Here is a 14,529-nt window from a genome sequence, read left to right as displayed (position 1 = left end):
AACTCTGATCTCTCTATCTCTCACCAATTGTTTCTTTTATTGGTTTTAATAATTTAAGGTGAACAATACAAACCATTATAAATTAAAAGGTAGAAAAAAAAAATGCATTTTTCACTTCCGGTCGTCAACTCATCCATTTGAGAAAGATAAATATTCTAGTTATAAACTAATTATGTAAAAATAATTATTTTTATAACTATTTGGTTTGATAAGATTTCTATTTGTAAGGATTTTATTTGATTTCAATGAATGTTTTCTGTTTATCAAAAAATATAATTAAAAATAAATAATTTTATTTGGAAGTCAAGTTATTTGGCATTATAAGAATTCTATTTGTAAAGATTTTATTTGATTTCAATGAATATTTCCTGTTTATAAAAAAAAAAATTATGTAAAATAATTTTTATAAATTTTAGATTATAAATTTATTTTTATTATAAAATAAATCTAAAAATTTACATGAAAATATATCAATATATAAAATTATTTTTATATAATCCATTTTATAACTGCACCAGTATTGTTGAAAAAAAAAATTGTCTAAAGTGAAAATAATACGCGGAACATCGTAATAAATGTAGATGTTGACAGGCCCAATGTCTTTGGGTTTGAGCCCTAAAATTGGTGACATGGGCTTGAAAGATATCTTTAGCTCAAATTACACTAGCTGATTATCCTGAGACAATAATCAGAGGCCTATCTACATCTGTCTTCTATTCAAGCTTCCGAACATCCTCCTCCATTCTCAACCTCGAGAATTTTCATGTAATGACATGGTGAATCCCTTCCTTCCCTCTGCTCTGAGTATCAATGGCGTTCACTCCTGTCGGGATAGCATTGAGGACTCAACTCACTTTTCGTCGCCCTCTTGTTTTCTGCGTCCGAAAGGTTTTTACTCTCTTTTTCCTCTGCGAGCCATATATTAGTTTTTGCTTATTTTTTGAATGAGTAAAATAAAATTTTGATCGATTACGATAGAAATTTTTTGTTTTGTTCTGCTAATGATTTCAATATCGATTAATATAAGCTGGAATCTCAATCTTTCCCTTAAATGTGAATATTCTGCTCGAGAGTTACGATGTTTTTTTACGTTGTCAGGTGCGATACAGCGGTTCTCTTGCAGCGGTTGATTTGGTTGCTGAGCCAGTGTCTAAACACGAAGGAGGTAGTAATTCCTTGCAAGCTTTTTCTGTTTTTGTTAAAAAAAAATACAGTACTTGATAGAACCTTTTACTATGTTTTTGTCTCATTAAGTTGCAACTGACCGCTTTCAACTTGTGTGGTGATAGAAGTATTTGGGAGGGATAACAAGGGACACGAATGGAAGAAGTTGAATTCTGAAGTACTAGGGATTGAAACATGGATGATATCGAAGCCTACGCGGGTGGTATTGAACGGGCTAAGGAAAAAAGGTGATCTAAGTCTCATTATCTGTTGAGCTTGGATTTCATTTCTTTTTTATGCATTAAGTGGTGGATAAGGTGGATGTATCTGTGAGCAAACTCATACTTGTACTCCACTTATGCTGCATTTGCAACAGAGTATATTCAGATAGTATGGTATATTGGAGTGAATGCGACAAAAGCTGAAGGAAGAAAATATTTCTGGGAAGAATCGTTTATTGTAATTCTTAAAATATCGAGAGTGAGACCAGTCAATGGAAAATGGTTCCAATATGAGTATGGTGGTGTATTTAGAGTAAGAGGAATGAAAGAAGCTTTGAAGACCGAGATCAGTCAATGGATGAGCTTAGAAATTTATTTTTTAATACTTTATTCTATTGGTCGATTGTAATTGATTTTCATGGCATGACTTTTCATGAATTCCTTGTATCACTAAACTAGCACACTTGGGCGTTGCTCTTGTCCCGTATACTTGGGCTTTTGCCTATTCTTATGATCAATAAAATCTTGTTTACGGTTGGAAAAATATCAAAGTCAAGCTTATAGGAACACTCCTGTATTCTCATGAAAGATTCTTGTACAGCCTATTTTAGTTGCATGGCTTTGTAGTTCAAAAAAAATGTTTTTATCTGTTAGTAAATGCCTTGATGCTTTGTATTTCGAATTTAGAGGAGCATTTATAAGATAGGGACTAGTGTAAAATGTACATTGGATGGTTCATATTATAAGTTTCAACCATCCTTTTTGATGTTTTGACTGCTTGATTCATTTTCTGCTACCTTCAGTTGATCATTTTGTTAACCGTGCAGGATATGAGGTCTACCTTGTTGGAGGTTGTGTGCGAGATCTTATACTGAAGAGAACTCCAAAAGACTTTGATATCATTACGTCTGCTGAACTTAAGGAGGTTTTCACTATCTATATTTGGGCCTGTTTTAGGCATGCTAAATTTTTGGGTGTATGTAGTATTTATAACACAGTTATTAAGGATCTTAGTTTCTAACCTGTCTTGTCCATCATAGAAAAGTGACATGAACCCCTAATATTTGACACTAGCATTGCATGGAAGTGAAGACACCCTTTCAATGTCACTGAGCCATAGCTCATTGGTGAAATCACACTTAGAAAAGAAAAGAAATTCATGTATCGAAAATCTTAACTTCCACTTTTGATGTAAAGAGTTCTGATTCTTATAAAGAAACTAACCATATCATTTTCACAACCGATGACTATTGTCCTGTATCTAAAAATCTGAATCATAGTATTATGTCGATGCTTATTCAATCATGTTATGGCAAGAATAGATTTTACTTGCTTTGAGGTTGGAATAGGTAATCATAGAAAAAAAAAATCTTGCTTGTGCTGAATGTGGAGACTGTGGTCACCCAAGACAACATGCATAAGGCAATTGTTTTTGAAGAATTGGGGAAAGGTGTATTTGGATCATGACCAAAGAATGTGAACACCCACTCATTTTCAGGACATAGTCCAACCTAAAAGTTGCACTACTATAGAGTGTAATTTTAAACCTCAATCGCATTCACAACATCCAAAACCTTGCATTAATAATTTAGATTGGATTCTCAGATTGGATTCTGTGCATTTTTTCCAGTTGTTTATTTCATATTGTAATGAACTACATAATTTTTTTTTTGTTAAGTAAACATGTAATGAACTACATAGTTGCGATGCTTATTTGAGATGTAATTCACCAAGGTCCGCAACTGTCTGCAGGTACGGAAAACATTTATGCGATGCGAGATTGTTGGGAAACGATTTCCCATATGCCACGTTCATGTCAATGATACCATTGTGGAGGTTTGTGTACAGTCATATGCTTTAATTTTTTAATTAATATCTAACTATTACTTATTAAAAAAAAAAAACTAATATCTAACTACCTATCAAAAACAAAAAAAACTAATATCTAACTATTGATTATGCCGTAAAGGCAACTTGACTAGCTCATGCTTGGAATAGTACTTTGAGTGGTCTGTGACGGCGCGTTTTGAGTTTTCTGGGTGCTGGTGTATTTTCAGAATGGTGTTTTCAAAAGACATTGTAATAGAATCAAAAGCTTTTTCATTTGTGGAGGGGGGTCGGCTGGTTATATTACAGAAAGAAGCTGGAGGGTGGTGTTAAGGGTGGTTTTGGGCCCTCCAACGGTGCAATGGTTGGCAAAGGCCATGGAAGCTTGCATGAAGGAAGAAAAAAAAGACTATTTCACCACAGTCAAGGAAGGCAGCCGCAGTTTTATTGCGCAACCCTATTCGAATGTTCGAGGTCATTACATCGCGGTGGTGGAATACGGTGGTGGTGGTAGAAGGAATTTTATCTTCATTCCTGAGGAGGAGGGTAGAGGGTGGAAGAGGATGGGGAGGCTCTGTGGGAATTTATTCACGATGGGAAGACCATTCACAATGAAGCAACTCTGAAGAGATCAAATGAGTTGAAGGCTCAGCCACAACATCACACCTATAGGGAGGCACTAATGGTGCAGCAACCCCGTGATCTACGTATAGGGGACGACGGCATGGTAGGGCAGAGAGCTACTACTGCAAGGTAGGGTATGGGACACAACTCTGATAGAGAGTTTCGTCCAGTACAATGGCAGGGTTGTGGTGGCAAACCCTCAGGCGTCATGGCAGGAGGGGAGGTACTTACCTCTCTTCTAGACGTAAAGTCTCAACTGAATTCACTACAATCCAAAGTGGATTGGCTTATAAAAGTGGAGATGGGCTCAGCAAGAAATGGGCCTAGCATGGGTTTGTCTGTGGGAGCTTACCCACTTAACAAGGGTCTTGGCCCATTACTTCAGGGCTCCAATCATTTGGGCAACGCAAGGCCCCAATCAATTGGGCTTGAGCCCAATTGCATGACCCAGTATCACGCGGGCTTCAGTAACAACTGGGGGCCTAGGCCTCACACAACTAGGTCCGAGCCCCCTAACCCAAAATCTTAGCCCGTGTGGAGGATACGTAACAAAGTCCCCCTTCGACCCACCAACAACGACAACCTCGCACCCTTGCAGAAGAAACCTGCAGATGTAAGGCAGCCTGAGGTGGGACCATCGACAGTGTCCCAGAAAACATTGTCGATGGTGGTGGATATGCCAGTGTTGCTGCAAAACAAGGAAACAGAGAAGATCTTGCCTTCAAAAGCCCCATTCCCGATCCAGTGTGGCTAGAAAATGCCGATAGGCACATTGGAACCTCCACCTCCTCCGACGGAGGCCTTATTTCATTCTGAGGAGCATCTCGAGATGTTGTCGGAAGGAGAAGGTGAGATGAGTATGGAGCTCAATGAGGAAAGTGACGTGGGGCTATCTCAGATTCTTTACCTTGGTGGAAGTGAGGTGGTGATGGTTCCTGATACACTATTAACAACTCCATTCTCTGGCAATGATGTGGAGATCAATGAGGGTATTGTGGTCGAATGGGAGGGCAAAAATCTGTTTGGGGGGGGGGGGGAGGAGAAGGGGATGTCTTCAAGTGTGCAATGGGCTTCAGGAGATGGGGAGCCTTTTCCTCTGAAATGTGAGTTACCATATGAGTTCAATGTGTATGACTGGGTGCTTCAAAAGGTAAAGGGAATTCAATGCTGTGTGGGAATGGAGTGTGTGGGCTTTGAGGAACAGTTTATGATTCTTCTAACTGCCATTGAGGTGGGTCACTCCTAGTCTAAGAAATCTGAGACTAAGAAACAACAGGAGCTTAAGAGACTCAAATGGTCCTTGAACTATGAGGGCAGCTCAAGCCGCGATAGATCCAAAGGGAAGGGAATTATATCTCCTTTATGAAGTTGAAAATCGTGTCTTGGAACGTCTGTAGGTTGAATGAGGCAAATAAGCATCTACGCATAAAAAACTTGCTTCAGGGATGAAGGGTGGACTTCGTTTGTTTACAAGAAACAAAGCTGAAATTGGTGTTTAGAAAAGTAGTGCGAAGTGTTTGGAACTGTCCTTATGCAGATTGAATTTATCTGGCTTCAAACGGGGCTTCAGGTGGAATCTTAGTGATGTGGGATAGAAGGGTGGTGGAGAAAATGGAGGATTTTGTAGGGGAGTACACAGTGGCCTGTTCTTTTAAAATTGTGGAAGATAATTTCTTGTGGGCTTTTGCAAGTGTATACGGGCCGAATGTTGACAGTATCAGAAGACTTATGGGAAGAAATTTCTGCATTATATAGTTGGTGGGACCTCCCCTGGTGCATAGGCAGAGATTTTAACATTACAAGGTTCCCTAGCGAAAGATTCGGAGACAGTCATTTACGCCCAGCTATGACAGATTTTTCAGCATGTATTTTTTACTTGAATCTGGTGGATCTTCCCCTCATTAGGGGCCCATTCACTTGGTCCAATAATCAGACGTGGTCTCGACTAGACAGATTCCTAATCTCTCCAAATTGGAAAATACATTACCCGAAGGTGTGTCAAAGAGGTTGCCTCGCCTTTACTCAAATCATTTTCCCATCATGTTGGATAGTAGAGGTATCCAAGGAGGGCGTCAATATTTTAAATTCAAAAACATGTGGCTTAAGAGTGAAGGCTTTGTGGACAGGGTAAGAAATTGGTGGTTATCTTATCAGTTTCAAAGTACTCCCTCTTTTATACTTGCAGGCAAACTAAAAGCTTTAAAGAATGATTTAAAACTTTGGAACTCCCAATCTTTTGGAGACTTAGGGGAGCACAAGAAAAAATTGGTGGAGGAAATACAAGTTTTTTAGAGGATACTTGAGGATAGAGTCCTTTCCCCAGAAGAAATATCGCGAAAGGTAGAGTTGGCTTCAGAGTTGGAGAGAGTATTTCCCTATAGGAGAATTCTTGGTGTCAGAAGTCAAGAGCACTATGGTTGAATGAAGGGGACGGATGCACAAAATTCTTTCATAGGGTGGCTAATTCTCAGAAAAAAAAAAAAAAATACAATTGAGATGCTGAATATTAATGGTATAGATTGCATGGAGGCTCCTGTGATCCGGGATCATGTGGTGGATTTCTTTGAACAGCTGTGTACAAAACGAGAGGGGTGGAGGCCAAAACCTGATGGTCTCGATTTCGACTCTATTGAACCACAAACAGCGTCTTTGCTGGAGAGATCTTTTGAGGAGGTGGAGGTTTATGATGTAGTAAAAGGAATGGCTAATGATAAAGCACCAGGTCCAGATGGATTCTCGATGGGTTTTTTCCAAACTTGTTTAGAGGTTGTGAAAGAGAACATTATAAACGTGTTTCAGGAATTGTTCTCATCCAGGAAGTTTGAAAAAAGCCTAAATTCTACGTTTATTGCATTGATCCCAAAGAAGAGTGGAGCATCAGAGGTGAAAGATTTTAGGCCCATTAGCCTCATCATTGAGGTGTACAAAATTATCTCCATGGTGCTCGCAAACAGGCTAGGAGAGGCATTAGGTAAGATAATTTCGAAGCCACAAAATGCATTTGTAAAGGGTCGTCAAATCCTGGATTCAGTCCTTATAGCCAACGAATGCCTAGATGGTAGATTAAAGTCTGGGAGTGCTGGGATTATTTGCAAGCTAGACATGGAAAAGACATACGACTATGTAAACTGGGACTTCCTTCTGTATTTGTTGGAGAGATGTGGATTTGGGGAGAGATGGTGTATGTGGATTAGATGGTGCATTTCAATGGCTAGGTTCTCAGTTTTGATTAATGGCAGCTCAACTGGTTTCTTCAGTAGTTCTCGTGGCTTGAGACAAGGAGATTCGCTGTCCCCACTTCTCTTTGTTGTCATTATGGAGGCCCATAGTAGGATGCTATCGGTCGTGGTTAGCAATGGTTTTGTGGCTGGATTTTCAGTAGGTGACCCCAATAGGGGCCTTATCACTATCTCTCATTTATTATTTGCAGATGACACCTTAATCTTTTGCGAGGCAGATTAAAACCAACTTAGGGCACTGAAGGCACTTTTATTATGTTTCAAAGCAGCGTCAAGTTTGAGAGTGAATTTTGATAAGTCAGAACTAGTGCCAGTCGGGAATGTCAGCAACACCCAGGAATTAGCCAGCACACTTAGGTGTAAGGTCGCCTCTCTTCCTATGAAATAATTGGAATTGCCGTTGGGGGTAGCTTCATGGGTGCTATCAATCTGGGATATAGTTATCAAGAAGATAGAACGAAGATTGGCAAAGTGGACGCGACTCTACCTATCAAAAGGAGGCCGGGTGACTCTAATCAAGAGTACTCTTTCTAACCTACCAATTTATTTTGTCTTTATTTCCAATTCCAGCTAGTGTGGCGACAAGGATTGAAAAACTCCATTGTAATTTCTTATGGAACGGGATGAGGGACGAATTCAAGTTCCATTTAGGTAGTTGGGACAAGGTGTGCAGGCCAATTTCTTCAAGTGGGTTGGGGTTAAAAAATATGAGAACTTTCAATCAGACCCTTCTTGAGCAATGGCTATGGAGATATAATATAGAACTAGAAGCCCTTTGGAAATTGGTGGTTGATTGCAAACACGGTAATATGTGGGGGGATTGGTGTACTAGTGAGGTGAATGGGGCTTATGGGGTGGGGATTTGGAAGCATATTAGACGAGGGTGGGGGATGTTCACACGCCATACCAAATTTGTGCTAGGTGCGAGTACTCGGATAAAATTTTTGAGGCATATGGTGTGGGGAGGAGGCTCTAAAGGATTCATTTCCATCCGTCTTTCGGTTGGCATGTGATCAAGAAGCTTCAGTGGCAGACCTCACGGTGCTATCGGGGGATCAAGTCCACTGGAACATCATCTTCAATAGAGCGGCCCAAGATTGGGAAGTAGACAGCTTTGAGACTTTCTTCAGCCTAGTATACTTTGTGACGCTGAACGGAATGCGAGCCGATAAGCTGTGGTGGACACCTGCAGGTAAGGGTGCTTTCTCGGTTCGATCTTTCTATAAATCTCTCACACATTTACCGAGTACTCAATTCCCATAGAGGAAACTTTGGAGGAATAAGGCGCCCCCAAAGCACTTTTCTTCATTTGGACAGCTACCCTGGGCAAGCATCTGACAACCGATAATCTGAGGAAGCGCTGCGCCGTTATCTTAGATTGGTGTTGTATGTGAAAGAAAGCTGGCAAGTCAGTGGATCATCTCTTGCTACATTGTGAGACAGCTAGAGCCTTGTGGATTGAAGTGTTCAGCCAAGTAGAGTTAAATTGGGAAATGCCTACCATAGTGGTTGAGCTCTTGGCCAGCTGGACACTTCCGGGAGGTGCCCCACAACTCAAAGTCGTATGGTAGATGCCAAATGGTCCCTATCTGTATTATGTGGTGCGTATGGCGAGAGCGTAACAATCGGACATTTGTAGATAAAGAGCGGACACTTGATGAGCTTCGATCTTTATTTTTCCGTACTTTATTCTATGGGCCATAGCTATAGATTTTAATGGTCTTAATTTACATGATTTTCTTGTTTTCACTTATGCGACTTAGATAGGTCTTGTGTCTTGTATACCATCTTGTGTACTTGGGCTTTGTCTATCAATAATATCGTTTACTTTTTTTTTTTTTTTTTAAATAGTACTTTGACCTAATTATTGGGATTGTCTCATGATTTAGGTTTCAAGTTTCAGCACCTCTGTTGGTAAGTCCAGTTGGAAGTTGGGTAATAATTTCAGTAAACCTTCCGGCTGCAAGGGGCGTGACTATATTCGCTGGAGGAATTGCATACAGCGAGACTTTACTATTAATGGGTTATGTATTTGTCATTGGATGTCGGGGCAAAACTTAATATATAAAGAGTGGTTTGAGTTGTATTTCAATATTTTATGTTATCAACACTGTCCCTGCTTTATATATTGCTAATACTCTCATTTGTCATTGCAGGTTGATGCTTGATCCATATGCACAAGTAGTGTATGACTATATGGGAGGGATGGAAGATATCAAAAAATTTAAAGTGTGCTTGTATTTCATTATGGTTAAAATGCTAAAACTTGTTAATTTACTTAAACTTCCTCCATTGTTCATCTCTTCAAAATTTACTTGCAGGTGCGTACTGTGATACCTGCAAATGTTTCTTTTGTGGAGGACTGTGGTGAGCATATGCTTGCTATTTCAGAAATCTAGTTTGTATGATTCACAGTTTTCAGTGTCAGTACTTAGAAATCAGCACTTACTCTGTTGTCTACTCATTCCACAGCTCGCATTTTACGTGCAGTCAGAATTGCAGCTCGTTTAGGATTTCGTTTCACCAAAGACACAGCTCTTTCTGTAAGAGAATTAGCTTGCTCGGTGTTAAAACTTGATAAGGTATCTTAGATTCTTAGTTTAACAACCCCACAACAACCCCCCCCCCCCCCCCCCCCCGGGGAAAAAAAAAAGTCTAAAGTCTCTTGGTACTCAGTGTATGGTCGTATGGATACTTCATGTTCATCTTCTATTCATTTCCAAATGCTGTAGGGGAGGATCCTCTTGGAAATGAATTATATGCTGGCTTTTGGGTCTGCAGAAGCTTCCTTGAGGTTATTGTGGAGATTTGGACTTTTAGAGATACTTCTGCCCATCCAAGTGAGGAATTGTGCCATATGTTGATATTATGCAACAACTTTTACACGATCCTTTTTTTTATGAATATCTTCTAATTAGTTGCATCACCCAGGCATCTTATTTTGCTTCCCAAGGGTTTCGGAGGCGTGATGGGAGATCTAACATGCTTCTAGTAAGTGAAGATGTTTATCAACAGCATATGTTGTCATGTAGTGCCCATCTATAAGCAGCTACTGAACCTTTCCTCTATTGTAATGTCAAATCAAATTGTGATATAGAATAACTCCATTTCCCACCTATGCCGAGCTATACCCTGATGTTCTGAGAATCTAATTTAGATGACAGATATCCTTGCGCCATGTTTACCACTGTCATTTGTCTCTGAATTCACTTCAATTGTTACAAAAGGTTCCCTCTCTATCTTGCATCATAATTAACATGATTGCCTTTTGGTTTGACCTTTTGCAGTCTTTGTTTTCCAATCTCGATAAACTTGTGGCACCTAATCGGCCATGCCATTGTAGCTTATGGTGAGGACTCTTTCAGTAGTTGAAGCAAGTTATTGTTGCTAAAATCTTTTTGAGAAACTCAAAGCTAGTTACTCTACATTAAATTTATTGTCAGCATGCTGAGGTCACACTCTTCTGCAAGCTTGTGTGCTTAGTTCATACAGAAAGAATTTTGGTTGCTGGTCTCCAATCAAATATATATTTTACTAGTGCACTGTTTGGTTAAAGTTTGTCTTTAATGTTGTTGTGGTTGTTAGTTGTTTGAAGATAAGGTTAAAATTTTATGGTTGTTGAATTGACGAAGTTTCCCACTTAATCTACTGCATGGCAGTATTAATTAAGACCAATAATGGCAAATTGTTGAACAGTGAAATGTTATGTAATCAAGTCATTTATCGGGCAAAGAGTGTAACTAGCTTCACAGGAGAGTTCCATTGCAGTTTATGCTTCATTTATTCAAGATCATGAAACAATCAGTCCATTATTTTTCTTGTGTTAGCATTAGGCAGTTCTTGTGAAGTTAAGGTGAGCTAGAACTTGATGCTGTCAAGTTAATGCCCTAGATATCATAAATTGTGAACCAAGCGTCATGAAGTTACGTTGATTTGGCATGGAGTGCTGGGCAGTCTAATGGGTTCTGGGGATTTAATACCATATATGTATATATATATATATATATATATATATCTCTGTTGAACAACAGTTTATCTTCTGTCCCTTTTAGTCAGTCATACATGATGTATTGATGTTTATCTGTATACCCAAGCATTTTGGAACCACTTGCAAGCTAATGGTTTTATGAATGTAGGATTGCTATCTTAGCATTTCATAAAGCTCTGGTTGACCGACCTCGTGATCCTATGGTTGTTGCTGCATTCGGCCTTGCTGTCCACAGTGGTGGATCTTTGTCTGAAGCTGTAGAAATTGCTAGGGGGATCTCCCAACCATATTTCCCAAGCTTTGATGAATTATTAGAACCTCGAGATATAGACTTCAATGATGCAATAATGGATGATGTTATTGATCTTTCAGTGTCTGTCAAAGCTGCATTATGCAAGATGACAGATCAATTTTACGTTTCCCAAGCAATGGCCAAGTACCCAGAAGCACCATACTCAGATATGGTGAGGACTTGATTGTTCAGTTAAGCTTTACTTTTTATAAGAACAGGAGATGAATAACATTTTGATTACTCGCTGGTACAAGTCCCTGCATCTGTTTAAAAGATGGGGGGGATGTGGAGGGAGCCCTGGTGCTTTGCCATAGATTACTCACCTTACGTGTGTTACTTAGGTTTGTTATAGATGTCAAACCCCTCCTGTTTTACTTTAGACTTTTATTTGTATTCTGGAAGTTCACTGTTCAGTTGCTTGCTTTGGTGGGTGCAACAAGCAACTTATCTTTTTCTTAACCAATGCCATTGCCCAGTGTAATAAAAAAGGGTGGGGAAGCACCTGTACAGGCTGGGCCTCTGGGGAAAGTTCAACAAATGGATATCATCTTCATGACTTTGAAGAATAACTATGCAAATGAGCTGTGTATTTAAAGAAATACTCATTTTGGCTTTGATTAAAACCTTGTCGTTTATATTTACTTTTAACATTTTATTTTGGTGGGTACCAAATAATCTGATTTTCTGTCCTTATTCACAGGTTTTTATCCCATGGGCATTGTCTCTGAGGGTATCCAAGATTTTTGAATGCGCTGGAAGAGGAATGGAAAGAGGATGTGTCCCCAAAAGGGGGAAACAAATTGACTATGAGTCTTTGGCATCAGGGAGCTTGAAGGAGGTTCGACATTTGTTTGCTAGGATTGTTTTTGACACTATTTATCCTCCTCACCAAAACAGAGACAAGCACATTGCTACCTGAAAATTCTTCGTAGTCAAATAGTATATAATGGGAGCAATAACCGGTTATAAGAACCGAGTTTTGAGCCACTCCATGCCATGCTGTTTCTTTCTGGGTGCATGTGTTTCTTTGCCTTAAAAGTCAATATTACAAGGTAAGGCAAACGGGGAACTGTCGTTTGTGCTGGATCCATGATTTTGTGACTGCAATGCATAAATACAGTGTGGGAACTGGGAAGAACTGGATTGTACTCGAAGTTTGAAGTGTTTAATAATGGATGTTGTGCAATGGGCAGGACAGATCAAATCAGCTGGCATCTAAGGGATTTCCAAGATCGATGAAGGAGTATTGGCTTGTTACTATTCTCTAGACGTGCAAATCTTAATCAGTTGATGCCTTTTTACTTGGAAAAAGATGCAAACGAGTGGTATCAAGGTTACGAATGACTATTAAACATGAGCTGGGGCTTGAAATTTTGAATTGAGCCGTGTATTACGATTACACCCTCGACCACAAGTAGTTCAGGTGCTCTTACCTTATCGTGTTTTGTTTAGGAATAGGTTATCTTGAAGAAAGTTCATGCTTTTGTGGGATTGTGTTGGTATATTTATTTGAAAAATGTTGTGTGCAAGCAGCTGGTGTAACCGGTGGGTAACCGCCACCTCAAATTAATAAAACTGTGCGTATCTTACAAAGAAATCACAACATACCATTTTCTCGTCTCTTCAAATATGGGTTATTTCATCTTTAATAAAATGGTGTTTTATTAAAGATCAAAACACAACGTTTCATCCTGGCATTTCCTATTCGTGCGTCCCCTCCTCAAATGAAACCCAGAATGAAAAGAATTAGAACTTTGTTTCTTGCATGGATGCAAAACTAAGGAAATGGAAGTTCTTTGTCTTCTTTCTTCCACCCATTTGTCCAAGAAAGACCAAAAGATTTGCAGAAGCATAAAAAAATAAAAAGAAAGCCTACCTAATTGTTAAGGACGTTTTTAACACCACCAACTGCTTGGATAATCTGCAACAAATAAAATGATGGCACTAGATGCTTGGGGTACTCCGATGCCTAAGTTAAAGAGAAATGTTCTCAGTATATGAACATGAATAAATCTCATTGTATTACATTCATGTATTATTTATAAAAGTATGAAGATGTTGATAACAACTAATTCCAAAGTTTATTTTAGATAACTCTCAAATAAATCGGTAAGATAGTTTTTCTGATTCATCTGAGATGTTATCTATTCTTTATGTTATTCACCACGTGGTTAAAGATCTAATATCCAAACTTGAATAGCTAATTCGACTCTTGAGATCTCAAACTTGAATCTTCCAACGCATGGGCTTATTTGCCCCAAGGCCCTAAATATTCTAAGGAACCACTATCCATGAAAATGTCTACCTAATGAGTTGTTGGATAAGCGGTAAAACTCAAAAATTTTATTGCAGTGTATTTTGTTGAAAAATGTCTTTATGTCTTCAATCTCTAAAATTTTCCAACCTAGAAACTAGTTATAATATTTCTAAGATGTTGTTTTGTTACCGATCAAAAAATATTTTAGAGATGCCATATTTGTTACCGATCATAAATATCTTATGGTTTATAGATGGTATCTCGTGTTTTACCTCGAATTTTCTAGTCGAAATAGTCCAAACGAAATGCTCCAGCCAAAATGTTCCAGTTCCAGTTGAAATGATGGTCAAATGATTTCGAATTTGGTTTGTCTCTTCTCATATCTCCTCTTCTGCATTTTCTATAGTTTAATTCATCTTCTGCGTTTTCTTTCCTCTTTCTTCTTCTTCTTCTTATTTTTTTATTTTTTATTTTTTAAATCCTGAAGATGATGACATGGTAGTTGCCATGTCAGCTGGTTACCCGACGATTACGCATCCTCGATTGTATATAGTAGAACAAAAATGTTGTGTGTAATAGGCTAGTGTAACTGGCGGCTAACTGCCACCTCAGATTAATAAAACGGTGCATATCATACAAAGGAATCAAAACATACCATTTTCTCATCTCTTCAAATATAGGTTATTTCATCTTTGATAAAACATTGTGTTTCGTTAAAGATCAAAACACATTGTTTCTTCCTGACATCTTCTCTTATGCGTCTCCTTCTTAGATGAAACCCATAATAAAAAAAAAATTAGAACTTTCTTTCTCACATGGATGCAAAACTAAGGAAATGGATTTTGTTGTCTTTTTTTCTTCCATTCATTTGTCCAAGAAAGACTGAAGATTTACATAAGGATGAAAAATCTACCAAG

The 14,529-nt window shown here is 38.7% G+C and overlaps 1 protein-coding gene across 2 annotated transcripts; it reads left to right on the top strand.

The window, feature by feature from the left end:
* Positions 1-671: 671 nt before the first annotated feature.
* LOC121254789 (poly(A) polymerase I-like) lies at positions 672-12,848 on the top strand. Of its 2 annotated transcripts, none has more exons than XM_041154942.1 (14): positions 672-888; positions 1,099-1,165; positions 1,293-1,412; positions 2,213-2,310; positions 3,138-3,221; positions 8,965-9,098; positions 9,232-9,304; positions 9,397-9,442; positions 9,548-9,657; positions 9,808-9,915; positions 10,007-10,066; positions 10,363-10,424; positions 11,212-11,527; positions 12,056-12,848. In XM_041154942.1, the coding sequence occupies exons 1-14, from the start codon at positions 811-813 to the stop codon at positions 12,272-12,274; spliced, it is 1,575 nt and encodes a 524-aa protein (XP_041010876.1). In that variant the 5' UTR covers positions 672-810; the 3' UTR covers positions 12,275-12,848. The 2 variants fall into 2 exon arrangements, with proteins under 2 accessions (XP_041010876.1, XP_041010875.1); XM_041154941.1 differs by having other exon boundaries at positions 673-888; positions 1,290-1,412.
* Positions 12,849-14,529: the final 1,681 nt, after the last annotated feature.

The sequence above is a fragment of the Juglans microcarpa x Juglans regia genome, chromosome 3D (genome assembly GCF_004785595.1).
Source record: "Juglans microcarpa x Juglans regia isolate MS1-56 chromosome 3D, Jm3101_v1.0, whole genome shotgun sequence".
NCBI classification, from domain to species: Eukaryota; Viridiplantae; Streptophyta; class Magnoliopsida; order Fagales; family Juglandaceae; genus Juglans; species Juglans microcarpa x Juglans regia.
This window is presented reverse-complemented; position numbering and strand designations above follow the sequence as displayed.

Coding starts and splice junctions, on each gene's coding strand:
- LOC121254789 (XM_041154941.1), top strand. CDS start 811: ATGGCGTTCACTCCTGTCGGGATAGCATTGAGGACTCAACTCACTTTT. Junction 1,413..2,212: donor GAACGGGCTAAGGAAAAAAG/GTGATCTAAGTC, acceptor TTAACCGTGCAG/GATATGAGGTCTACCTTGTT. Junction 11,528..12,055: donor AAGCACCATACTCAGATATG/GTGAGGACTTGA, acceptor CCTTATTCACAG/GTTTTTATCCCATGGGCATT.